Genomic DNA, 27960 nt, shown 5'->3' with positions numbered 1-27960 from the left:
TTTTCAACTTGCAGAAAGTGAACAAAGCAAGCAAGAGGTGAAACAAAGTTCATATAGGCAATAAAGGAAATAAGAAAAAAGACTTTCTGATTTTTAACTTTTAAAGCTAAACTACAAACAAAATTGTGAGGTTCAGCTTTCTGTAAATGACAATTGTTACTCTTAGTTCTTTCTAGAGCTAGTGTGGTGTGACCGAATGGTAACAGTGATGGACATGACGAGAAAAATATCTCTAGTGACTATACACAGAAAAGTACAGGAGGATGAATTTACCCGTCTAGTTAGTTCATAATAGCTGCTGTGAACACCCCATTCAAAATACTCAAATGGTTTATATGATATCTTTTCTGTGACCCATGGAACCAAATCCATGTCCCAGAGTAAGGTCACTACACTGTCAGCTGGGTGACAAACCTAGTCTGAGCACTGACTGGGGATTGCAGGCCATGGGCCTGGGGCCAAGGGATCTCCAGCGTGCCACAGAGGTGACGCGCGTCCTCCTGGCGGGAGGCTTCCAGCCTATCGGCACAGCGCCATGCCATCCCTGCGCCAACTCATGGAAAGGCAACCGGGCTGCCTCCGAGGGCAGTCACTTGTCTGGCTGTCCAGATGGATGTGGCGCTGTGCTGGCAGCACTGAAAGCCTGGCAGGAAGGAGGAAGGGAGACTGTTGGGTAGTTGGTGGTGTTTGTGCCAAGCTTTATAAGGAGACTGAACACTTGCTGAAGATTCCCTGTTTGCTTTGGCCAAAAATATCTGGTAATTTTGGAAGAAATGGGGAGACGAGGGCAGATATTGCAGTGCTGTAGAACAGGGTAACTCCACTGATTTCAAGAGAGCCCCACTAGTTGAGTTTTGGCTCAGGGTCTGAGCAGTGGCATTAGCCCAATGAGACTGTGTGACTGCACTGCTGTAAAACTGTTCCAGATATTCCTGGTATAGCACAGATGTAAACTTGTCCCCCCGTGAGTTACAGCCAAGAGATGTTGCTGCTCAGAGTTTGTTTGGGGTTTCTGCGTCAGCTCGAAAGGTGGCAACCTCATTGCTGCAGTGCAGTCCTTCAAACAGTGCCGTGACAACTGTACCACACAGTGCCTGCCAGGTTCAAGCAAGGACACAGGGAAGCACACGTCAACAGTGGAGCTGCAAATGAGGTAATGTGTTATCAGCAGACAGGTCAGGGTTCTATGTATCAACTCCTGAAGCACAGAGTGACTAAAAATAACTTTCTATTGCAAGTACCCATTTCCCGAAGAAGGTAATGCCCTTCTCTAACACCTTCCACTTAAGACAAACCAAGAATGGCTTATCATAGTTTCTGCACCCCTTGATATCCCAATGGTCTAGCTGGATGCCTAGCTCAAGTGCTCTGCTTTCACCTCCAGAAGGTGACCATAAGTCAAGAGTAATATAAAGACCTGAGCAATCCCAGCCACAATCCCATCACCTGACTGTCACCATGGGTAGTGTTACACTTACGCACCAGCCTCTCTCTGTCACGAATATGAGTGTCTGGACTGACAGGTGTGGGACTGAACTATTTCACATGCATAGACTACTAATGACCTCACATGTCAACTTTCCACTTGGGTCTGAACTGTGAACAGAGAAGCTTTTGACTTCTGTTATTAAGCCAGACTTAATACCAATACACAGACACCACAGAGATGGAAGGAAATATTTCTATTATTAAAATTAAAAAAAATCACTATTGCTTTGTAGCTTCTGGTGAGCCCTAAGGGGTTTTATTTTATCCACTAAACTGCAGTGGGTGTTTTGGTCCTTGCCACATATGAAGAGGTCTACAGCACAACCCTTCTGTGCAAAGGATGTGTGTCTGTTCTCCCTGTGGAGAACTGTGGAGCAGCACAGGTTCAAGGCAAGGAGAGAACTGGCAGAGGTCCAGTTTATCAGTAATACTGGACAAAAAAGGTTTCAAACTTACATACTTTTGTATTTTTGCGTCTTTATAAAAAAGTTTATCTCATTTATGCTGGCAGTGTGTTTCACTACCTTGTGCATCAGCACTGATACTCTCACTCTGAAGAGGCAATTTCTATTCTCCCTGCCCTCGTAATTACTAATATTCCATATGTTTACATTAGTGGGTCATGGAATATGCTAATCCTGTCTCATGAGAGTGACAGACTTTAATTGTGCCACTACAGGCCAATGCATTCTTCTCCTGAAGATACTGCTGCTTTGAGAACATGTAATAGAGAGCAAAAATCAAAAAGCAAGAGAGTTTTGAAAAGGCATGTACTAATTGATACACGAGAAACAAGCATGCTCAGAGGTAAATAATTCACAGCACATCTCCTAGTGACCAAAACCACAGGTGTTTTATTAACACACAAAGGCAGTGAGCTTAAGCTTAACTGGGGCCATTGGATCAGGCAAGCCAAACTCCTCAGTATTTGCATTAGTTGACTCAGGATTGGGCTTTCTGGTTTGATTTTTTTTTGCTGTCTACAGACAGTGCAGTGAGTATAAAAAGGACAATTAAGCACCACTGCTGAGCATGTATCTTCTTCCCATGTTGCACACTCTGGCAACAAATCAATTTTGTCTTTTGTTGTGAGACTTTTTCTCTCTATATCCCTCTGATGACTCAAAATTACTCTCCCAGAATTCTCTAGAATGACTTTTTTTCCCCTCCACAGTTCATCCTGCCAGTTGCCACTTAAGGAAAAAGCATATAGCAACCAACAGCTTCATGTTTTCCATTCCCTCTAAAGGTTAACTATAGGTGAATGTTTTATTCTTTATAACAAGTAATTGACATGCATGAGCCAACTTTCTATTCAGAACATAATTTGTATTCTTGAGAGATCTGTGCATGTTCTTGTTCATATTGCTTCTTCCCTGAAGGGATCTGGAAGGGGGAGGAGAAGGGAGAAGCTTTTAAAGTTTGGCTCACAGAAGTTACAGAGAAAGATCTAGGCTTTCAGCTCCATCAGATAAATAGCAATGTAACTGCACAGTGTACAGTACACTGGCACGTACTGATAGGAAAAGAACAGCATAAATAAGGGGGAAGGAAACGGGGAGAGTCAGCAGGCAGAAAAAACAGAATACTCAGTGTCCAGGCAAGCTTGCTGCTAAAATAAAAATAATCAGAAACTTTGATCCTGAAGGTTGTTGGATCATTAGAAACACAATTCAGGTGGGACTTTAATGGGAGCTTTCTAATGAGAAGTCAATACAGCCTTACACCTGGGCACTTAGGCAGCATTTGCTTAATGAAACTTAATGATTTGATTCCAAGACCACTGAAATCAGATTTGTTTCAGTCACTTCAGTGAGTTTAGGATTAAGTTCAAAAAAGCACCATTTTAATGGGTGTGTGACAGGGTCATTTACAGAGCATACTTTTTTTTAGCAGTCTTCTCATGTGGTTACATCTTGTGAGAAAGTCTTTTTAGAATTTTTTTAAAAAAAGAGTGTCAGCACATATGCAACATATAATTTAGAACTTAGCTCGTGGGTTGTGGTCTCCTTGGTCAGGCTGATAGGTGTGGTGGATACAGCTGTGTAATCCTTGTGATGCCAGAATCTGTCAGCTGCCACTTCAGGCCTTTAATTCTACCACACAGTGGTGACTTTTTGATATCATAGTAAGGATCTTCAGCTCCCTTGCATGTAGTTTTTTCAAAATTAAACACACTTATGTCTCTCTTTAGCAAATGCTGAATATATTGAAAAGTTAGTGTGAAGTCACATTTAGAGACTTGATATTTACACTTTCACCTATGATGGTAGGTCCTGCTTACCAGCAGTAACTTGTAACATTCAAATTCATGGTTTTAGAAGAAAGAACAGTATAGTCTTACTGAAGAAAATATAGTTTACAGACAGAATTGGGACAGGATTATGTATGCATATTCTGAGATTTAGCTAGTGGAGAGTCTTCATGGTGGTTAGGTTACAGTATGCTCTTGTAGCCCCCTTCCTGCAGTTTGCCTCTGTACCCACTAACAAGCATTTTCCACACACAGATGCCAGTTGTCTAGTAAAAAATTACTCTAAATACTAAGTAATTAAGGCAACACAGGCAGACACAGCCTTGTGTAGTGAAAGCCTGAAAGAGCACCATGAGGTTATTCTTTCCACTCACATTTTATTTCAAACAGGTGTGCAAAGGGAACCTATCAGAGAGATTTAAATAGAAGGTTAAGCAGACTGTAAATTTCCATCTATGTTTGGTCTAATTAAAGCTATGAGCATACACGAGACTGAGAATTTTGTTTAGAATAATCCCCTTAGCAAAACTGTCATATGCCAGGAAATGTTAGAAGCAGAGTTGCTTATTCCCCATGTTCTTGAGCTACAGTGTCTACCATTTAAATATCAACATTTCTCAACAGCTTTCAGTTTAACCCACAGAGGTTTTCCCACAGTCAGTTCTGGCTGACTTGTAAGCCCCTTACTCATACCAGTGATTAGTTAATTCCACAAATAGCTCCACTATCTGCAATGGGATCACATTTAATTATGACTACATCAATGTAAAAGGTTTCCAGCCCTTTAGGACTAACACAGATAGTGCTATGAGTTAATCTCCCAACGGCTGTGATCACTAGACTTTTTTTCTACTTCTGCTTGTGTGAAGAATAAGCCACTGCCACCGCAGACAAGTGGCAAATGTTCCTATGGCAAGCCATGCTAAGCCTATGTTTGGTTTTTTTTTATTGTTATCGTCCTGCAAAGAGCTTTCTGCCTCTTCTAAGTCTTATATTCTACCATAAAAGCAGAATATTAAGGTTTAGAGTGCAAGGATTTTCTCAACTTTGCACTGTCTCACTTGGCATAGACCCGAGGTTTGTACCTCTACCTAGTATTTGCACTTAATACAGAAAAAGTACTTATCTGCTATTTATGTACCACAGAAATGCCTTCAGGCCTCTGCTGAGCAAGGGGCCTCCTGTAAGACTCTGTAAGGATATGTCATGGGCTTATGATTCCCCTCACGACTACCTGTTTCTTCCCAAAGGGCTATACTGTGAGTTTCTTACATGGATGCATGTGAGATCTCACATGTGATCTCACTGCAGTCAGTGACACTGGGAGATTAACTAATGACCACTGCATGAAAGTGCTCATGTCCATGCTATTGCTAATGAAGGGAAAAGAGGAAGGGGACTTCAGTCCTACATGGAGCAGCATCACAGGCTAGGGCTGGAAACAGGTGGTCATGCATGAAGCAAGCCCTCCTGAGGCCACAGAGTGGGTCCAGGGCTAAATCTACATACAGACCACAGGACTACCTATTCCCCTATGGCTCCTTATGCTGGTGTCTGAGGGACAGATTTCCCTGCTAAGCTTTTGCCTGCATGTTACAAAGCTTTCTTTTTTAAGAACTACTGTGTAATAACCTAAAATAGCCTGTCCCATCTATCCTGAGTGCAGCTGGACAGAGTTCCTTCATAGTATCTGTCATGCCTAAAAATACTCCTGTTATGAAAACAGAGACAGAGATGTCTGGTTTTGTGTGCTATGCCTGTGTGTTTAATGTAAGTGCACGTGAAGTAAGTCTGAGGGTGAGCTTCCTCATCCACAGAGCGTGAATGCTGTACTGAAGAATTATCTAATGTCACAGTGTCATGAATAAGGGCTTGACACTTGTTTCTGAATATCTGTCTATAGCTCTACTGCTGCACTATAAATACATCTAAACCAAAGCAGACAGTATGTAAAGCAGGGCAGGGAATACCTCTGACTCCTAGACTTGCTAAACTTGTGAAGCTGTGGGCAGTGCTGCTCACAGTAACACTTCACAGGCATGACAGAAATACAGTGAGCAATGAGGTAGGCTAAGCCTCACAAGTGAGATGAGGAATAATATTTGAATGTTTCCAAGGACAGAAATTAAAGGCCAGGGCAAAGTAAGTAAGATGAACTTTGGTGTGTAGAGGATGACAGTGGTGAGGGCCGTAGTGACAAAGCAGAAAGGTGGGAGGTGTTTTAAATCATATGTGGTTTTCCTTGACTGAAAGTTTTAAGTCATAGAAAAAGCCCAAAAAGGAATCAGATATGACCACATAGAAATAGGAACCAATGAAAGAAATTAAGTTATGAGGTAGAGGAAAACCCTATTAGTTGAGTGGTTCTCACAGCTTTTTTTCCCTTCTTTCTTTTGAAATGATGTGTTCAGCTTCATAACACAGGCAAACCCTGCAACTGAATCTGCCCAGTTTAGGTGTTTTAAAGTGCAAAAACATGCAAGCACAAACACCCACTGAGTTTAGGAGAGCAGAAAGAAACGAAAGGATAAAGCAAAGAAAATGCCCTGGTTATCTCGAGTTCCCTCTGAACCTAGTCTGGGTCAGCTCTGTCATGCTGGCTATACTGCAAGACTGGAGTTTCTGCAGGTCTTTGTGAAAGGGTTTTTATTTCTCACAAGTGTTATCTGTAGATGGGATTAGTGTTGCTTTAAAACCTTCTTTGCTTCATAGTTTCTACATTTCTACAACCAGTATCCCCATGTACTCATCCTCTGTGACTGCTGAAAACTGCTTCCAAATTTCCTGGAGGGAGAGACACAGTAGTATGAGGCAACACTTTCCTGCCCAGTTTTGCACAGCAGAGCCAGTAATCCTTCCAAAAAGATTGCCATTTACCCCCCTGAATATCCTGATTTAGTGCAAACTCATATTCATATATGTAATTAAACATTTTAAAAGTATTTCTAAAGTCTGTGTCATAGCCTGTAAAATTCTTTGGCACATGCAGGGGAATTTAGGTACTTTCAGGTTAAAACAGTTTCAGCAGAATAAAGAAAACTAGAAGTAGTAATAAAAGCTCAAATCCCTGAAAGTACACCATGTGTCCTTGCTCATGCATTAGGCTGCAGTAAGTGTGTTGATAGGCAACATGAGATATGCAATGATGAAGTAAACAAAAAGCCCAGGATTGCAAAGTAAATATTTGGGTGAATTAGCTAACTGTTTTGCGCTTTTAAATTTGTTTGTATTAATGTTTAAGGCCAACTCACCATCTAAAAAAAGATACTGAAATGCTCTGTCTTCTGCCTACAGTCATCTCCTCCCATCAATATTTTTGCTTATCTCTCTTCTCATGTTTTGTGTTGTTTCAAAACAGCTCTTTAGCAAGCCAAAAAAATGTTAGCTATCCAGCTAGGCTGAAGCGGACCCCAGCCGAAGTGAGTACCCATGCATACTATCTTTCTTTTCCATTTCTTGGTTAGTCCTCACTGGGTCTGATACATGTAGATCAGGAGTCTTTAAAATGTTTGGTGAGGAAACCATGCCTTACAGAAACTATTGCTTTTACAGTGCTGTGTTTCTATAGTAACCATTTTATTAAAGCACTGCAGCCATCTGCTTTAAGTACTAACTTCACAAGACCATCAGGACTAGCTTAAAACAGTATCACATACTCATTAAATATTAAAACTAGAAACAAGCAGAGAGAACTACGGGAGAGAGCTTTTTCCTGTTCCTTCAATCTAATCTTTGAAAAAAAACCCACACTTGTTTGCTCTTTTTAGATAATTTTAACAGCTCTTGCCACTGCTTTAGAAAGAACTGTCCAAGTGACCACACTGGCTACTGGTGGCATAAACTACAACTTTCTGGGACGTTGCAATTACAAACAAATGAAGAAAACAGCTTCTTGGGGTATGTGTTCACTTTGTGTATGTTCCTAACAACAGATTGCATGGGCCCTGTTTTTGTAGCAGTACTCTCAGACACACCATGGTGAAGTCTCTAGAGGAGGGAGTACACAGGGAAAGAGCCAGCAGCAGCTGAGAGATGCTACACTCTGAAGCAAACAACTGTTTTTATCGTAGTCTACTAAAGGGTAAATGCCTCAGAGAAATGTATAATCACTCAGTAATGCACTCAGCCAACCTCCAGCTTGCAGCTAAAACCATGAGACTTAAAGCACCCTACAGACTGTATCCTAAGAAGCAGGCACCCAGATGTGGTCCTAGTTCACAAAAATGCCTGCTACCTACAAAAGAACCTGCATCAGCAGCAGGTTGTGGCAGCTGGGTCCTTAGAGTAAACATACCAGTCATGTTTGTTTCTGTTGGCTGTTACCTTCTTCAAATACTGTCTTTCTTCAAACTGCTAGAGAGCCAAATGTGAGTTCCTGAAACCCCTTTTCTGCCTTTATTGTAAGGTCTCTATCAGAGTTATTTTCACTGGGCTCTACTTCCTGCTCCTTCATCCTGTGCTGCCTGTTTTGAGGCCCTGATCCAGCACAGGCTGTTGTATTTCGAGTCAGAGTACATGGGAACAGTCATAACTTGCAAATTTCATCTGAAAATTTCACTGGAACAAGAAAGAGGAGAATTCAGAATTTCCCATGGGCAAACCCCACACCTCTGGCACTGCAGCTCAAGGGGAGTATTTTCTAGTGTTTTGCATTCTCTCAAACATACTTCCATCTTCATCCACAACAGCTTAACAAAAGCATACATTCTACTAAGATTAATTACTGTATTGGATCTGTTTTTCCCACTTCTCTTTACTGCCACATTGAGCAAGTGCTTACACTTAAGCAGTTTGTTATATTGTCCAGATCTTCTGCAGCAGAGAACATTTGCATTATGCATGGAATAGCAGCAGTGTGCTCAGATAACACTGACATGATCCTTGGCCAAGAAATTCACAGTCTAATGGATCCCCAGACCCTCACAAGAATATGTAATTACTTATTTTAGGATTCTATCAGTATGCAGTTCCTCCTCCTTGATGACACCAACTTCTGTGTTTCCCACACTAGATTTTTTTCTGAAGTTTTTCTGAGGTTTCTCTTATTGGTAACCCAAGAGCAATGTCTCAAAAAGCAGGAACAATCATAAGCACAAACACTGAATGAGGAACAGGAGTTCCTGGAGTTAGAGTTAACATCAACCTGAAGAGTTATGTCAACCCTTTTGAGAAAAAAAAGGCAATTTTTGCACAGGCTGCAAGTCCTCTTTGTGTGGCTTTGTCAGACATTGTTACCTTTCTTCTTAGGCCTTGGCATGGCTTCAACTGGAATCCAAAGGGAAAAAGGAAAAAACATTCACCAAAATGAGAAGACTTGGCACAGTACAGAATCTCCTTTAGCAGAGGTCTTCTAGAGCAGATTATCCAACAACTTGTCAAAAGTGACAATTACAATTTGGCTGACTTGGGAAAACAAGATGGAATAAATGGTCTCTTCCATGGCTCTTTCAGACAGCTTGTCCATCTTTCTCCCTGCTGTGCACTGGTACAGGGAAACACTGTTTAGTATATCCTGATGAGAACTTTCCTGGATAAGGATGCAAGCAGTTTGCACAGGCCATAAGGAGGCTCACAAAGGAAACATGCTGGCCATTCTTCCCCTCAAAATTAAACAAACCCAAATTTTCCACATCAAAACTTCACACTGGAGTACAATATTCTTTTACATGGAGTTTCATGGTATTTGCTGTGCTTGAGACAATCATACTCTCCACATTAATGGACCTTCAGCAAGGACAAATAATTAGAAAACAAAAGGCTGTTAGGATAGTGGAACATGAGTAGAGGAAGCAGCGTGATTTTGGTGCTTCCGGTGTATCTCTATTGAATTCATAAATCAGTGTTTCTGCAGCTCACCTGTTAAATAATAAAGGCTGTTTTCTTTCACTGATCTATAATTTGACTACTAGAAATGGGGTTTTCATTGTATTTTGAAGCTTTGGAGATTGGCCATGGCCAAAGTCAGGATGATGGGTAAAGCACAGTAGTGTTTCTTGTAGGACTGCAAGACATGAGAGGAAACCTCAGCACCTCATTGGCTTAATCCTCTGAACATGCAGAAGAGCCATTGCTGGTGTGGATCAGACCTTTTAAACTTACTCTGTAAGGTGGGATTTTCTTGCTTTTCTCAGAATATCTATGGGCATTTTGACACACACATTCCCCAGTACTGTAAAAATCTAAAATGCTCCTTGTTTCTTTCGTTGTTTTTGTTCTCTTTTGCACACATTTTAGTTCTTGTAACTCTTGAATTAATAGGACTTTCTGTGTTTTTCAGTAAGGTGATGGGAAACATTTTCTGCCTGTGGTTTGTGCTGAGCAGATGCTCTACAAACTGGTTGCATGTTCTCACACCTTGCCTTTGAGTGCTGTGGGCAGTTGTTAATGTTAGTTAATGTACCGTCCAGCAGGTGGTCTGTTGGTTTTTTTCTCTGTGCACAAAAGCAATAAGTAATTGATCTGTTAAGGAACCATCTTCTGCTGAAAAAGCAATGAGTAGGAGAGACAGAGGAACAGTGTGACCCCAGTCTGTCTACCTCTCAGGTCAGGAAGTCCTCCCACTGCCTCACTCAGTGCTGCAAATTTTGGTAGTGCAATTCTGACCCTATTCAAGATTCCAACTCCAAGAGACATTAATGACAAATCCCTCAGGTAAATACCACAGGTGCTGTTTCATCTCTTCTCCAACTTCCCCTGCTTTTTTGGTAGATGGGCTTTTCAAAGGGGTGAGCAAAGAGGGGGATTTGCAGAAAATTATAAACTGGTGAATGGTCTCTTGCTCTCTCTCTCAACACACATGTGGCAGAGAAAGCTGTGGCTGGGGATAGTTGTTTATTATGCCAAGAGATTTTCTTCCCCAAACTACGCACTGTCATGATTATTGATCAGCATATCTAAGTATAAGAAAAATCAAAAGTCCCAAGTCTGTTCTTTGGGAATTGTAAAACTCTTTAGTAAGACTTGCACCCATACATCTGAAGACATAATTAAACTTTAGGTGTGCCTTTTGCTGAACTTGTTAAACAAGATTTCCATTGCTTTTTTACCTAGAGGACAAACCCATGACAGAGTCTGTATTTATTTTGAGATATTCATCTAAACTGACACAATGGAGGTATTCACCCTCTAGCACACAATGGTAATCTTACACTGTTCCCTTCCCTCCTGACCCAACTGAAAACATGGGATAAAATAATCCTTATCATAAGCAGTATTTCTTTCCTTATATGCTTTTCATTGTGTGGCTAAAAGAAGATCTTTGTATAATGTAAGAAAATATCATAAATGATAACAGAAAATTCTCTGAGTCAAAGATGCACCAGACAGAATTTCTATCTGTATGGACCTTACACTGGTCAAGTTAAACATACTGGTAAAGCCCACAGACATCATAAATACTAATAATCCAGTCCTTGTAAACCTCAGTACTTTCTGATTCAGAACAATTTAAAAAGTGCTTCAGGGCTTCTGAAGAAAGACTCCAGAAGATGTACAATGACATGTCCAAGAGAAAAGCTATATACGTTATGGGAAGATTTTACACTAAGGCTTTAATTCTGCTTTCTCCAAGTCTGCCCATACTTGTACAGTTTCACAGCAAGGTGGATTTGCTTTCCTCAGGCAGGAGAAATGCTACAAAGAGATCTTAAAATATGAACACAGCAGTGACCTATTTTCAGTACTTCCATTCTTATTTTTAGGTCTGTTATATGCAGAGTAATGAACATTGTAATGAACATTCAGCAGTGAAAAGACATCAATAACCAACCAAGTACGTTTGCTCACATTCTGAATGCTAGATTAAAAATAGCTGGGAGACTGGGCAAATCCAGCAATGGGTCAGGGGCTGACCTGCAGAGCATTTCATCTGCTCAGGCTAGAGCTGTCTGACCACGTGAAATGAATCACTGACCAGGCCAGAGTGGACACGTGTCAGCCTCTCTTGCTTTATTTTGTTTACAAAGCAAAAAAACTCTGCATGAACTTTGACACCTCTAATGCAGAGCTGCCATGGGTATGGTTGGAAAAGATGAGGACTGTGGACTAACTTTATACTGACAAAAGTTTTATTCAGTAATGGGATTGAACTGTATTGGAGAAGAGGTATGGAGAAGCTAATAGTGTGTCTTTCCTACAGGCTTTGTCATTATGATATTTACAAAAAGCAGGACGTAGTATAGCAACTAATATAAATAGAACTGCCCTGTTTCTACCATCTCATCTGCTTCTGAAAGGTCAAACTTGCTGTTTGGGAGGGGAAAAAGAACTTTTCACCATTTAGTAGGCTTTTGAAAAGCTGAGATTAAATTCTTTGATTCCAAAAGTGAAAAGTGGAAGTGATTTATTAACAAACATGGGTTATTTTTGCTTGTTTAGCAGCTTTTTCAGGAAAGCTGTGTTTATCTTTGGAAACCACTCAGAGTTATAGGACCTGTCTTTCTCCACACGTGTGTATTTTGGAGACAACTGCAGGAATGCTAGAATCTGTCAAAAACTAATTGTCTGACTATGGACTCCCCTTTACTATAAAGCACCTTCTAGCAAGCAAACTGCTTTGGAATAATTGGGCATACAACACAAATTTCTTTAACGAACTTCAAGGGTAAGAAAGGGATACTTTTTTTTAAAGCACACATCTAGTGTAAAAAATGTGAAAGGTAGAATGTGGACATTTGCCAGTTAAGCACACAAATGTTTGGTTTGCTAAAGGAGCATTTCAACTATGCTTTTTTTTCCCATGTCAAAAAACCCAAGTCAGGTCATATAGTGGTATTTGTATTTTGTAGATGGAGGTGCTTACTTTGAAACTACTAAGGCATCTTTTTGGTAAATGGATGGTCACATCCTGAATACAAAGCATTCATTAGTGGCCTCAGTGCAAGTGTTAATAAAGGAATAAAAAAGGAACTGTCAATCAGGAACCACGCGATCTTGCAGCGTTCTTTTCTTTTAGCCAAAGTAAGCCAGCTTTGCAGTTCCTTCCCATTTTGAAAATGCTATGTACTTTTTGAGTTAGTTCAACAGACCTGTGGGTGCTGAAGAACACAGTCACTTCTATCCCTGAGCTGCTGAATCACTTACCCGCCGCTCCTCCTAGCTAATAGTAGCTATTTTTAGTTTATGGTGGAAAAGGCTCTCATGGTGGCAATGATATTTCAAGAGAGTTTGTGAGCAAAATCATCCGCCTCGAACATCTCTGAACGTGTGCTCAGTACGAGCACCTTGCTATTTGCTCCCAGCACTAGCAATCCAGGCCACCCTCACACGCGGGATGTGGCATCTGCTGGCTCTTTCATAACTGCCCATAAGCGTTCTGGGGTCATGTTTGTAAACACTGCTCCCATGTGCGCGTAAGCACGTGGTGAGACACCAGCATGACCTGGAGTGCCAAGCCAGGAGGTAAATCTTGGCGCCAGCGCTGATGTCGCTAAGCCAACTAGCGCCGACTGTCCCGCTGCGCGCCCCTCACAGCCCTGTGAAACACCGCAGTGGGCTGTTTGAAGGGCAGAGGGGAACATTTTCCTGTACGTGGCACTCGTGGACATGTGTGAATGTTGATGGTGGCCCGCCAGGTTCGTCTCTCAATGGTAAGCAAATGGAAGTGCTGAATTGTTCTCAAGAGAAATAAATCTGATTTCTGCCCTAAGCCACTGAAATTGGAGTCCACGTGGTCCCACAACACAATGCGAAACTATGGCTGTTAGGGAAAAGAACCGTATAAGGGCATGTTGCCAAAGTTTCCAAAATTACTTTAAAGACACATAACCAAGACTTTGTGTCTGTAATAGCTTTTTGCTGGCTTTGCACTGATGAAATTAAGACCACATTTCAGGCATTTGAGGAAGTAGGTCCTAAATTATTTCTGTTTATCGGTAGAGGTTGCATGATACAACCAGTACAAACAACAGTCACGAGTCTCTCATTTCCTCTTAACGAGTGAGCAGATACAGCCACCCAAACCTGTGCAAAGTTTAATCTCATCCTGGCTGCACACTTTATATACTTCAAGGAGAAAAGCGGGAGAGGGGGAAGAGTCTGTGGTCAACGTCCCCCTCTCCTGCAGTGCCTCTGTTTCAAGTACAGCTGTCAGTCCCATTTGCTGTGACCTTTGCTGGGAGAGCTGAGAATAGGACAAAGAGTTAAAGTGTTACCAGTCCCTGCTGAGTCTGCACTTCCCAGCCAGGCAAGCCAGAGAGGCAGCTCTGAGAGGGTGTGCACTCAGCAGAGCAGGAGCAGGAGGGGGCACGGGGAGGGAGAGTAAAACAAAAGGAGAAAAATAAACTGTGCACACCCTGAAACAAAACAGGGGAACAAGTAGAGAAAAATGCTCCTCTTTGAAGAACAGGAACTTTTCTGTTTGTTTCCCTCCATGTAGTTATATCTTGTTATCTGAACTCAAGGTACAGTAGATATATGAGTCCCTGAACTCTGAACTGGTGAGGAGAGCAGCAAAAGTAAGTCAATACAGTTTTAGCTGAGTGGCTGGAAAGAAGCAGGCTTTGTCTTTTTGTGCCTCAGCAATGGGAGGCCATTTAATGCAGCAATGCACAGCTGTTCAAACCTCTTTCTTGCTGTATGCCAATGGCCTGCTAAAACAAAGCAAACCCAAGGCAGTCTTCTCTGAGTGATAATGCAACTGTAGTTTCAAATACTGGCTGTTCCAAACTACTTGTGTTTCATTGAGCCTCATCTCTTAAACCTGGACAAAAAGTGGTCTCTGGTTTGTCGGTAGGAAATGAAAAAAAGTGCCCATTCATTTCCACAGGCTTTTTGAAATCCTGCCCTACTGTAAATGTTACCCAATTCCCTAGTAGTGTCTCTGGAAAGCAGAAAAGTACCTTCCGCGCTGTTGTGTGTATATCCAGCTCGCGCTTTCCAGTGCTGCTACTCTATCGAGCAATAAAGTTTCTATTTTTGACTCACTGTGAACGACCTTGCTCTAAACCCCTGGCCTGAATATTGCTTAAATGTAAAACGAGCAAACCCAAACAAGCTCACAGGCTTCGCCAGCCCGTCACAGCCCTGCTACGAGCAGGCATGAACACGGGTGAGAAACAGAAGCTCTCACAAGCAGCGTGGAGGGAACTGGCCCTGCATCGTGGCACCTCCAGCCCATCACTGTGCCTCGGACACGGGAGGGTGTTTGTAAACAGTGTGGCCATGTGTGTGGCAGCCACGTGGGGACTTGGCTGAACCTCCAAACCTGAGGAGAGGAGCAACAGGGGAAGGTAAGTCCAAACGCTCCCACTCCATCATTTTCTGAAGTAATTTGCAGTGCTATAGGATCTCTAAACATAACAGGGAAAAATCCATCTGTCCTTCATGGTCAACTGCCTCTGCCAGCATCCAGAGACACTGCATGAGCTAAATTGCCCATTGGATTTTATTTCCAAATGCATTTCATCATGGATTGTATCACAAGCCCGTGAATGTGCTTAAGTTAAATACGGTAGGCTCTTGGTGAAACGCACTGTGCACCAGGCAGGCTGAGCTATGACTGTGACCCACAGCAAAGGAACTCTCAAAGACCGGAGAGAGACATTAAAACTTGCCATTTCCATTTCAGGTCTAGGAGACAACAGATGACTGTTGCATAGGAAGCTATGAATGCTGCTAAGGTTGTGTCACCTCCACAGGTTTGTGCATCCCATCTCCTAGCAAAGATATTTCTGACAACATATTAAAGTTTGTTTTGTTTTTTTGTTTTGTTTTTTTTCCCCACCTTTGAGCTCTGCTATCAAGTATGGTGTCAATGTGAGGGTTTGTGAACCCTGACAAACCTTTAATTGATAAAACACATCAAACGGGAGTTGTGTGGTAGGTTGGAGCCGATGTACATGAACAGTTTTCAGAGTGTGGGAAATCTTGCCTGCGTGATTAGAAAGATTGAGGGCATTAAAGGGAGTTATTGGAGTACTTATTGAAATGATATTACACAACTCTTCCACACACTGTGATTAACGGACACAACATACTATTTTTAATTATTGTTATGTTAATGATTTGTTTGGAGGTGCAATGAGATACCCCTACAGTGCCAGTGAAATGGAGATAACATTTTTTCCTGCACCCCTTCTCACTTGGGGTGCAGGGTTTAAACAGTGTTGCAAAGCAGTGCATAGAAAGCCATGCTCTTCCCTGAGGATATATATAGTTAATTTTAATTTGCTGGGTTGTTTTGGATGAACACTGCTGATTTAAAGGTCTGATGGGCTGCGCAGCAAAAAGAGAACATGTTGTCAATCAACAGAAAATGCTACTGAAAACCAACTTCTGAAAAAAAGTAAAAAGCATCTAGTTTCTGTTTCTTAAAATTGTTACTTCTGTTATCTAGTAAGCAGAGAAAACTAACTGTAAACCTCTGAATGAGCAGGAAGGAGTGTATCACGAGTAAAGCACTCGGGCTTAGGAGATACGGGTTCAGTTCCCAGCTGTACCACAGCTTTCCTGTAGATCTTTTAGGGATAAAAAAAAGAAAAGGCACTGAAATGAATTACTCCAGCGGAGCTTGTACCACACTGTGCAGGATCTCTGTGTGCTTTGGTCTCAGTTGTTGCTTATTAATTTTGTACCCTTCCTCTTATTCTTTGCGTGTTTTGCTTGCTCATTAACATCAGCACCCTGGGGAAAAGACTGCAGCAGTGCTGGTGAGGAACTCCTCTTACACACACACACACACATGTATGTGCATACACAGAGCAGACAGTAAGAGCAGCTTTGCTTTATTTACTGCAAATATTTAGCTTTTTGGAAGGGAGCTGCCTGCCTCTGCTATAAACAAGAGTTGTTAACACTCTGGGCCCTTTTCTGCTGCCAGACCCCTTTTCTTTGCCTCCTTTACTGAACTGAATAGTAAAACAGAATAAAAATGGCTTAGGTTTGTACAGCACCAAGCACTGTGGGATTCTGTTTTATGGCTGGGATACGAGGTGCCTCCTAATGTGCAATAATTAATTTTACTCAATCCACTCTCCTGATACTCAGAAGCATTGGTGTTGCCATCCTGAATTAGACTCATGCTCCAGCTTGCCCAACAAAATATCTCCAACCCACTGGTTGTTACAAGAAAAAGCAACTATTCAGTTAGTAGTTGGACTCACTCTTCCAGAGGCAAAACTTCTTTCTAAGCCATCAGCTAGAGTTTATATTTTATAGCACAATACATGAGAACTTTCAACTTTGAAAACTTTGGGCTTTTTGAAGTAAAAATCAGGTTTTAGCTTCTCTGTCTCTTAATCTTACCATCCACTCCCTGTCCCCACAAAGAAAATAAGAATAGCCCCAAACTACTTTTTTTTTCAGTTACTACAAAATACATGACTGACTAGGTGCCTCACTTGTACAAGGGTCTCTGTTACAGTTCTCTGAGCCCGAAGAAAATGAATTGGGTTTTGCAAAACTTGCAAGGGTTGCCATCAGTTTGCAGGATCACAAGTCAGCTGACAACACTGGAGCAAAAAAAAGCCACCTATCCTTAATGTATTGTCAACTGCACAACATAGGCACAGTGGAAAAATAGATGGAAATCTGTGTTTCCTGCCTGGTGTCCCACTGTTCAGGCACTACACACAGTTACAGAGAGAAAAAAATAACCAAATCAGCACAATTCTTGTTTTTCCTACTGCTTTCTCACACCTACAGAAGCTTCTTCTCTGTATTAAGGATCACAGGGAAGCAGAAAAGCACAGGTCTAAACTTATGTAAGGAAAACAAATGCTCCATGTAGAGTATGGAGAGCACTGCAGAAACATCAGAGAACTGAAAAGCTGTATTTTTCTGTTTTGTGCATTTTTCATCTTTATAAAAATCAAGACTGTTTTTCCCTATTTGGTCAGTATTTTCACTTGCTCCTGGGTATGTGACGTGTACACTTGCAATTAACTGTGTATGGAATGGAGACTCACTAGCACAGATTTTCTTTCCTCCAAAATGTCTACCAGTTACACAAAGTTAATTGTTAAATATGACCCCTTCCAGTTGTTCAGTTTTCATGGTTTTGATTTTTATTGCTGCCATTTTAGTAATACTTCAGAGCTTTTGGGGCAGACAAACTTGAAATCAAACAGACAAGCAAGCAAAGGAGTGCAGTGGAAACAAAAAGTGGTGACTTGAAAAGGAAGTATGTTAAAATCTGTGATACCAGCACACATACCCCTCCACTTCTCCATATCCTAGGGAGAAGTGAGTCCAATGTATTTTCCAGCTTTCATATGCTCTCTTTTAGGGATAAATGGCATTCCTTTTATTATGTTTTACATACACCTCAAGCTTCACGGAAATATCTCACTTCTGTGAACTTTAACTTTGGGAGAAGGGAAGAAACTCCTGCTTTACTGCAACAATTCCTTTTCCTCATTTTACCATGCGCGGGACAGTAATGCTGCTTGCACACAAGAGGAAATATGCAATCATTCTTTTCTTCTTTTTGCTTACATAAGAGCTAAAAGAGTTTTATGTCCTTTGGCAAGTATAAAAATTGTATAACTTCAAAGAATGTGACTTCAAACACAAGAGAAGTAGCACTGAAAGAACAAACAGATTAAACAAAGATGAAAAAAACCATCATGGGCATGAAATGGGAATGAGTGCAGCATGAGCAGTTGCTGTCTCTCACGCTAAGGGACAAAGACAGAAAGATTTTACTAAAGGACACTGAAGTTGAGGGCAAAACTCTCCTGCCAGCAGCAGGCCCAGGGTTGACATTACCCTTTGATCTCTCTAACAGCACTAAAGTGGCGTGAGAAGGAAAAAAACAGAGCAAACTCAGGAATACCTTCGTCACATATTCTGTCACATATTTTTTTACTCTTGCTTGCTACCTTCTGTTCCCCAGCTGCTGCAAGAGTCATGGGAACTGTGGGCAAAAAGTCAGAAAAGAGAATGAAAGGCAGTAAAGAGCTGGCTGAAATAGAAGCAGATTCTGGATATGACAGAAATAATTGCACCTCACAAATGAGACAACAGGTGAGCAAGAAACACTGCAGTGTAGTAACAAAAAACCAGTGATGTAGTAGACATTGACATAAAATGGAAGCAACCAATGGGAACATACAAATGCTGGCAGAAGCCCTGGGCATAGCAGGATCTGTGAATCGTCATTTGTACTCTGCTGCATGAGGGTGAATACCATGATTCATCTAGACAAATTCAGAATATGGAAGAGACATTTGTATCAAATGCTCCCTCCCTATGAGTTAAAAACAGATCTTAGGATTCATTTTGTAAAGCAAATGATGTGCTTTGCACACTGATCCAAGCGCTTGTTGCAAAACTGCATAAGAAAGTCTGGAAAACGTGCACGAGACTGGCTGAGGAGCAGAACATCTGACAATAAAGTCACACAGCACGTGCAGAGCATAGGCTTCGAGTGTCTCTGGAGACTAGAATGTGTCTGACAGCTTTGGTTCAGGTTCACAGGGGAGAGCACGAAACACTGCCAGTTGGGTGCTTCTGACCAGCTGCAGTGCATTTTCACAGAATCACAGAATTTTCTGTGCAAGGCATCTCCAATAATTACCACCACTTCACTCCTTTTTTTCTTTTTTTGGACAACAGATTGGTGGCATTATTCATTTGGTTGAGTAAATGCAGAAAAGGAGATCCAAAACCTGTCTTACAATGGTATTAGCTTTCATAGCAGCAATACCTCTTTATGTCAACATGTCTCATTAAGACTTGCAGCTATTTGATTTTACTTATAAAGTTAGTAAGATTCATGATTTTTGTTCTTTAAAAAGGGAATTATTCTGGTATCCTAACAGGCAGTGAGTCATACCTAATTAAGGAAAAAATATATAACCGTTTACAGTAGAATTCTTGTATTGCAAAGAGCACTTTTGTCATAAAAGCTTTTGGGGATTGAATTAATTATGAATTTTTTAGAAGGGGAGAAGAGGTATAAAAATAATTTGAAACCTTTGCAACGATTCCCTTAACCCCCATCTCATACTTCATGTCAGTCTGTTCCAGACAAATGCGCCAACACAGCCCAGATTGCGCTCGAGTGCTGAGGAAAAAAACAACGGCATCCGACAAAGGACCCAGTGATCTAGAATGCAACACAGATGCAGAAAGCTCAGCCAAAACCCAAACTACGGTATGTGTTCTTAAAACTGCATTTTTTTATTTCTTTCCCCCTCCTCCGCTGCTCTTGAGGACCAGGGACATTCCTAGAACTCTGTCCTCATTGGCTGTGCCAAGGCAGCTGCCGAGGATGCTGGGACACTGTTTGTAAACACTCCAACCACGTGCACGCAACCACATGGAGAGTCGTGTTCTGACCTAAAGGTCTACCCTTAGTAAGCCGGGGTTGGACTGCAATGGAGCCAAATCCTTTCCCAACACAACGTGACTGAAAGCAGCTCACGCCAGGACATTGGAAGACCAACTTGGACTGCTTATGCATTCTTAGAAAGAAGATTAGTCAGAGAAGTTGTTTAAACTTTAGTCATTGAAATGTAAGTTTCCTGACAAAGTAGCTCATGTAGAGTAAAGGAGTCATTCTTTGTACATCTGCAGAAAATTCAGCTTAAACCTGGAAACTTCTCCTCACCCATGTATACACCTGGTGAAACCGATATTCATATGCTGGGAAACCACGTGGAATGTATTTGAGGGTAGAGGTAATGCTGTAGGAACATGTGAGGGTTATTTAAAGTTGTCTAAATTGCATGATAGTAATTAATCAGAGTTCTGGGGCTACTGCCCTGTATCTGGGGAAGACAGTTCCAAGGGGTATTTGGTTATTGAGCTATTCCTGGCTATCTTACATATCTAAACACTCACCTGCTCACTTCTTTGCTACTTCTTTGAAACTCTGTTGTGCTTTAACAAAGCTCTGCACTTGATTAGGCTTAAAATTCGAATTATCCTTTCTTGTTGAACTTGAGCATAGAAGAAGCCTCTTCCTTTCCACACTGCAACATAAATGCCTCCTTTATTTTTTTTTTAATTTTTTTTTTTAGTAAGAGGAAAAACACACACACCAGAATTAGGTCAAATACTGCAAGCCTTTATTTATCTGTAAGAATAATCCTACTGGGATTTCTTGCCATATGTATTTACAAGGCAACAGCACTCCAACTTGGAATCTACACCTCCACAGAAAACTCTGCTTTTTAAGGACAGCCTGAATTTTGTTCAGGTTACTAAGACAATTCAGAGTTATGGAGGGTGTTTGACAGACAAACCTGCTTGAAAATACAGACAGGAATCTAAATCTTTATGGCTTTTATTTGTTAACAGTTTTTTTTAATTTTTTCAAAGCATGGCAACTTTCTTTAAATTGACCTCAGATTTCAAATCCTTTACTATGAAAAACTAGTAGAACACTCTTTCTGATTCTCCTATAAACTAGGGCATATTTTTTCTTCATTTCAAGAACAGTGTGAGATATGTGGGTGAAATTAGTTAGCTGTTCTTTCTATTTATCAAACCTTGTTTTTCTCTACCTTTCTTCTGTTACTCCCTGGTATGTAATGCAAAGCACATTGCCAGTATTTTAATCCAAACATCCTTTTTGGGTCAGTCATCAACTGTCCTTGGGATTAGTCCAGCTGGTGCTGGAGGTTCAGAATTTTATTCCTTAACCTCACAACCTCTGTGTCCACCCATAGAGCAATTCCTTGACAAAATGGGTGATTTTCCATATATATACTGGAGGTTTTTAAACAGACTTATCTGCCCTAAGGGAAGGCAGAAGTGACTTCTTTTCAATGGGTGACTGAGAGGATTATTACTCATGGTACTTTCCATTTGTAAGGTTTTTATTATCTAGGATATTGGGACAAGCTATGCAAATTCAACATGCAAGCATGATGATCTGAAAGTCTAACAACCAGAACTATGGCAACTTGTTACTAGTTACTTGTTCAGTGCTCAAAAGCATATTTTTGCTGCAGAATATCATTAAATGAGTAAGATGGTATTCACTGCCTTCTGGAGTAAGGGATGGGAATAATGCTTCAAGTGTGATTGATTCATATAATTCTCTTTTTGGCTTTCAGCCATGCTGCAGTCATATGCTTTATCTCTGTTCAGACTACAGCTTTTTTTTTTTTTAAATAATGAATCATAGTACACCCCACTCCATTTCAGAACCAGCACACTGCCTTTCAAAATGATGCCACAACACTTACTGCTGCTGGCTGACTGCCTTAACAGCATTCAGAGAGCTGGACTAAATAAATACTGTATATTATTTGGCAAAATCATTTGTGGTTGTGTTCTCCAGCACAGTTTCCAACATAACCACCAACTCTACTTGAAACTTGGCAACTTTTTTCTACCACTTTCAGGATCCAGTTGTGAAACTGGCTTACAGATGCTGCTACCATGCCTAGAGCTACTGTGCAGCAGCCCAGTGGCAGAGGTGGAGGGGTCACTGCCTGTGACAAGCCAAATTTGACAACTTTTCTGAAATTCTGCCTTGAAAAATTGTCAGCTTTTTAGAAAGGACCTTATTTGGCTCCTGTAGAAACACAAAACATCTTCCACTCAGAATGAAATGGACCAAGGGATTTAAAGTCACTGCTTTGGCACACTGAAAAAAACACTCTACTGTCCATGCAAGGAACTTACAAGTGAAGCACTCCCTGTAATCCTGAACAGGGTTGGTAACATGAATCCAACCCAAACTTCATATTTTTCAGCATCTGAGCATCAGACTTGTTCCAAAAAATGATGAAGTGGTTTTTCGGTTGGTCTTTTTCCCTTTCTTTTCTTTAGGACTGTCTGGCTGTTGCTAATATTTAAAGGAACTGTATAGAAGACAGTCCCAGCAGCATCTGAAGTGCTTAGGGCAAGAAGGAACAATCCCATCCAAACTCTGGCAGCTGAAGTCCCCATTCCAGCAGCAACTATAGGGTCTCCCAGTTCTGCATGTAGAAGCCAAAAAGATTTACAGCCTCCTGCTTCTCTCCCAAAGCAGCACTGGTGCCAACAAGAGACCTTGGAAACCTGTCCGTCATAATAACTCCTCAGCAAGCGCACCTTTCTTGTTCTTTAAACAATGTTGACATGTCAAAGTCTAGGACCATGCACATTGTATCAAAACAATACCCCTTTTCCTGGCTAAAAGCCACAATGCCAAAGTCCTCGCTAAAAGCCTTACTATGAAGAGTGATAATTCGGCAAATTCAGGAGCCTCAGTGTCTCCTGTTCAACCTTTTCTTCTTTTAAAGATTTCTTCAGAATTAGAATTGAAACGGGCAGTACAAAACCACTTTCTGAGGTTCCCTGGATGTAGTCACAAAGTCTTTTCTTGAAGTCACTTCCCAAAATGAAACAACTATTTCCACTGAAAGATGACTTTTGAGTTCTTAATTTCACGTAAACAGCAGTTTAGCCGCCACCCCCCCCCCCCCCCCCCCAGCCCCCAAAGCACTGTTATTTTCCACATCTTTACTCTCTCTTTTCTTTTTTTCTTCCTCCCTACATCCTGGTTGCTCGATTTAAGTGTTTTCTGACTTCACTGGCAGGGCTTATACTACACTTCCCGTGAGAAAGACAAAATACTGCCCAACAGTGATTTATCTTCATAGATTCCAAATTGCTTTTTTTCCTGCGGGATAAAATCCAAGATGGGTGCATTCATTCAGTGTTAACAGCAGCAGTCAGCTCCCTCTGCAACTCCAGTTATACATGAGTTTACACATGACTAGACCATTGACATCTCCCTGTTGAGTATCTTCGACAACCACGTCCTGTTTTGCACTTTACAACCTCCAGAGAAAGTGCCGTATTGGAATACACATGCAGATACGCAAGTGAATGTACGTGTGACTGCACTCACCCCCTGCTGCGATAAGTCAACCTGCCATTAACATGCGAATAGAGTGGCCTCATTAGCCACAAACAACACCCACTGACCTGCTTTCACTAGGGACAGTATCTCATCTCTGAAACTCAAACTTCACAGTGAAAAGAAGAAAAAAACCGAAATTATGCTGAACTGATACTCAGAGGTGCTGATCACTGCTCAAAGCCTGTACATTCGCATGCCGCTCATCATGGAAAACAAATCTTGTGATGAGATCTTTGGCTCCGATGAAAGCACGCTAGACCGCATCACTTCTCCCTTCACCTCATTCCGAAAAGGAAAATTACTTAGCAGAAAAGGGTCTGCTGAATTTCCAAGATTCAAACCGCGAGCCGAAAAGCCTCCTTTTACCGCGGTGCTGCCGGTGTCTAAGGGGCGATTTAACGCGATAAGCGCCGCGATGCGAGAGAGCACAAGCATACCCAGCCGCGCGTCTGACCCCGGCGTGGGGAGGTTGTTGCTCTTGTCTGTCATCTGGCGGGGAACGAGCCCGACCTCGCCGAGAGCGTTATGTCAGGGGAACGCGCGTGGGAAAGTGATTCTCCTTTTCATCCCGTGGCCGAACTGTGCAAGTGGCCCGACGGCGAGGTTCAGCAACGCGGACAAAACGCCAAGTGTACAGCAAAAGAAAGGCCTCGCAGCGAACCCCGCGCCGAGCCCGCACTTCTCCCTTCCGCGCCCCCAGGACCGCACTCCGCTCCCCACGCCCTCCCCGAGCCCCGCAAGCCCCGCGCCGCTCTCCCTCTCTCCCCGGGGCTGCGCCTCCTTTGTATCCGCCGGCGGCCGGGGAGCGGCACAAAGCCGGGGCGCCTCCGGCCCCGGCCCCGTGCGCAGACAAAGGCGCGGGGAGGGGCTGCGAGGCGAAGCCGGTGCGGCCCCGCGGGGAGGGGGCCCTGTCAGTCAGCCATGTTGGGGGACCCGCGCCGGCGCCCCCTCTCCAATGACCCCCGGCAGCGCGGCGCGGCCCCGCGACACCTCCCGCAGGTGCGGGCGGAGAAGGCGGCCGGCGCGGGGAGCCCGCTCTGACCTCAGCCGCGTCCCTCAGCCTCGCCGACATCCAGCACGCACAGCCCGGGCGCCGCGCTCCCCGCTCCTACAGCTCCGCCATATTGCTTCCTTCTGCTCCTTGGCGAGCGCCGCCGGGCCCCGCATCAATATGCGCGCGGCGCCCTGACGTCGGCACCCGCCCCGCTCCGCGCACCGCCCCGCGCGGCACAGCCCCCTCGCCCCCGGTCCCCCGGCACAGCTCCCCCCCGATCCTCCGGCACAGCCCCCTTGGCACAGTCCCCCCCGGTCCCCCGGCACAGCCCCCCCGGCACAGCCCCCTCGGCACAACCCCCTCGGCACAGCCCCCTCGGCACAGTCCCCCCACCCCGGTCCCGCGGTGCGGGGGCGACCCGACCCCGTCAGCGGCCCCGTCACTGGCGCCGGCCCGGCCCGGCCCCGCCGCGCGGGGACCGCTTCCCGCCTGATGACGCGTTTTTGGTCTTTTGGGGGTTCCCCTCCCACCCCTTCGCCTTTTCTTCTCTCGTCGGCGGGTCCGTGGGACACGGCGGGGCGAGGGGCAGCGCCCGTTAGCGCCAGCCCCCGCCGCCCCCCGCGGGACACGCCGCGTTCCGCATCCCGCCCGTGCCCGCGGCCGGCGGCGCTTTCCCACGGCCGCTGTCCCCGGGCTGCGCTCTCCCCCTGCTGCGGCGGCGGCGGCACGGGCCGAGCGCCTCGGTGACGCTCGGTAGCCGGCTGGCAGCGTGAATGAAAAATGAACCAAGTCTTTCCCCAGGTGTTCCCCCAAACAAAGTCACGTCCCCGCAAACACCGGGCTGCCAACGGGGGCTGCTCAGCGCGGCGCCGGCTGGACACGCAGCCCAGGCAGCGCCCGCGGGCTCAGGCACCATTCCCGGGCTGGAGGGGTTGCCGCTCGCCGTAAGAGAAGTGGCTCCATGCCCGCGGCCCCTGGAGCTGCAGGGGGAGGTCTGGCTGCTGGGCTCCGCGACGCAGCCCCAGGAGCGGAGTTTGGTGCCCTTGCAGCCCGCCAGCCCCGCCGGGGGGGACAGAGTCCCGCTACCATCCCGCCGGACGCAGCCCTTCTCCGCAGGAGCGGGAGCGCTTCCAGCTGAGCAGCTGCGGGGAGAAGTAAGAGTTTGAAACGCTCCTCTCTGGGCTTTCACGCCGCCGAAACACCGCCCGGAGCGCCGAGCGCCGCACTGACCTGGCGGCCTCCCCTCCTCCGGGCCGTCCCCTCTGCCCAAGTTACTCAGGTCTATTCGGAACGCGTGCGGGGCTGGGGCCCATTTTAGGATAGCATTAGCTTCCCAGGATGACCCAAGTCCTTCACCCTGGGAGTAGCAAGCTCTCGGTTCATCAGTGGTGCCCGAGAGATGCTGAATCCTCGCCTGTCACCCGCCCAGCAAAGGCACGCTGGTGAAAACGGGACTTCAGCAAGATGACAAATCCGGTGCATCCGATGCAGATCAGAGTGATTTCTAGGAAGTTAAGGTCATCACTGAGTAATTTGTTTTTCACATCACAGGTTGTTCTCTGAGTTTTGGTTTTACTTTAATTTCTGTGAAACATTTCAGAAGCACTCTGGAGAACGAAGTTTGCCCTTCAAATTTGGTAAAATAGTTCTGTGCTGATGGCAGTGTCACTTCTGTATCTGTGCCAGGCAGCTTACTCTCCCCAGCCCTTGGAAAGGTGTTGGCCTGGCTAGCCCTATACTGTGGGAAAATGCTTAGGGTTTCTGACAAAGATCTTTGCGTTTACTTCTGCAGAGCTGACTTCAGCATCATTTGTGCAGCCTACATCTGTACAAATAGACTCGAATCTCTGTCTCTTTTTGAAAGAGTAAATGATGAAAAGAATGGTCAAGATCTGTCTCAATTTTGCTGAGTTTTTGGTACTTTCACAGCACTTGCTTGATTTCCAGCAGACTTTAATCAGCATTTCAGACTCTTTTAAGTCTGCATGTTTATTAAAGCCTAGGGTTGCCTTTTCCCCTGGTGTTGCACATTCAGTTGGCATTACCGGGAATAAGCATGCACAAGCTCTCAGCGGGTTCAAAGTACTGCCTTGTCCCTGAGCTGCTTTTAGAGCACCTGCAGAGACACCTCCATTGTCTGCACCATCTTGTTCTGCTTAACCCGGGCTCACTCTTTGTGCTTTTGCCTATTATTTGCATTGCACTAGGAGAGGTGACTCTCCTTTGCATGATTCAAATCCCTCTCGTGCCCATGCGCCCTTTGCGGCTGGAAAAAGCAGGTGGCTGGTTTTGGCAGGACCGCGCTTCACCAGCTCCCGGTTTCAGCAGGAGCACAGACCTCTCTTCCCTTTGCATAAGCAATCTGACTGGGTGGGTAAAAAGGAAAAAAAGAAAGAAAAAAAGCCTTCAGCAACCACTAACCCAAAAGCCACAAGCAGGAGTTTGAAACTGAACTGGGATTCTCCTGTATTCCAATTGTGCTCCTGTGCTGAAGGGGCCACTCATGCACATGTGATCTGCACCTATGAATGTTAGAGACCCGTGCATTTTTTAAATGCTTCCTGTCATAGGTGTGGTTCGCTTTCCGATTCTTCTCTCTCTTTTTCAAACTTTACTGCCCTAATGACAGTCTGTTGTAATCACCAGGCTCAATAAACCCAGGAGCAGTCTTGCTGAACCAGCAGTACTGTCTTGCCTCCCAAGCACAGGGCACGTTTACCGGAGTCTCCCCTGCTCTGCCGAGTTGTGCTCAGTTATCCTGGCCCACAAGCCTCCTAACTGACCCGGCGCCATCCCGTAGTCCTGCCACATTTTGACAAACCACAGGATCTTTTGGCTTCCAAATCAATGGCTTTCTGTTGTGAATGCCTTGTCAAATGCAGCTTGCTCTATAGTGCATGTTTCTTGGTGTCTGTTAGCAGCCTAATGAGAGGGGCATGGACCTAATTTCTCCCTTGGGATAGTTCTGTTGGCTTCAATGTACTTATTGAATTTTGATCCGTTTCGCTCTGCTGTGTCTATGAAATGGTGAGAAAAAAATGACTGAACATGACCCCAGTGAGAAGTGGCTTCAAAACCCCTATCCCCTTTAACCCTTGAAGAGTTGAGGGGGAAAAAGCCTTTAACCTCACAAACATGCTATTCCCAGACTTAAGGTGTATGCATTTTTAGAAACAAGTATCTGCTGTAAAAAAACCCCAGATATTCAGCTTCCGTGGAAATGTGCTGAAATGCACTTAGCTCAAGGGGTATTTTGGATCTGTTTCAAGAGCTATCCTAACCACACTGTTTCTCTTCTTGGTTGGTCTTTGCACCTGTAAGCAATGAAAAAAATGACATCTCAACTGATTAAATGCACGGAGTCAGGAATTCTACAGAAAAAAACCCACTTCAGATTATGTGTGTCCACTGCTGTCATTT

General features: G+C 43.9%; 1 protein-coding gene and 1 long non-coding RNA gene across 3 annotated transcripts in view; one reads left to right on the top strand and one right to left on the bottom strand.

The window, feature by feature from the left end:
- TET2 (tet methylcytosine dioxygenase 2) overlaps nt 1-24681 on the bottom strand; it is a 72395-nt gene extending 47714 nt beyond the window's left edge. For both annotated transcript variants that reach the window (XM_071555947.1, XM_071555948.1), the window contains exon 1: nt 24589-24681. In XM_071555947.1, the coding sequence (XP_071412048.1) occupies nt 24589-24618 (30 nt within the window). In that variant the 5' untranslated portion in view covers nt 24619-24681. The remainder of the gene's footprint in view (nt 1-24588) is intronic.
- Nucleotides 13312-19730, top strand: LOC139672235 (uncharacterized). Its single transcript, XR_011697887.1, has 3 exons — nt 13312-13329; nt 15309-15378; nt 19702-19730. It is a non-coding gene; the product is annotated as an uncharacterized lncRNA (long non-coding RNA).
- Nucleotides 24682-27960: the final 3279 nt, after the last annotated feature.

Source organism: Pithys albifrons, chromosome 5 (assembly GCF_047495875.1).
Source record: "Pithys albifrons albifrons isolate INPA30051 chromosome 5, PitAlb_v1, whole genome shotgun sequence".
NCBI classification, from domain to species: domain Eukaryota; kingdom Metazoa; phylum Chordata; class Aves; order Passeriformes; family Thamnophilidae; genus Pithys; species Pithys albifrons.
This window is presented reverse-complemented; position numbering and strand designations above follow the sequence as displayed.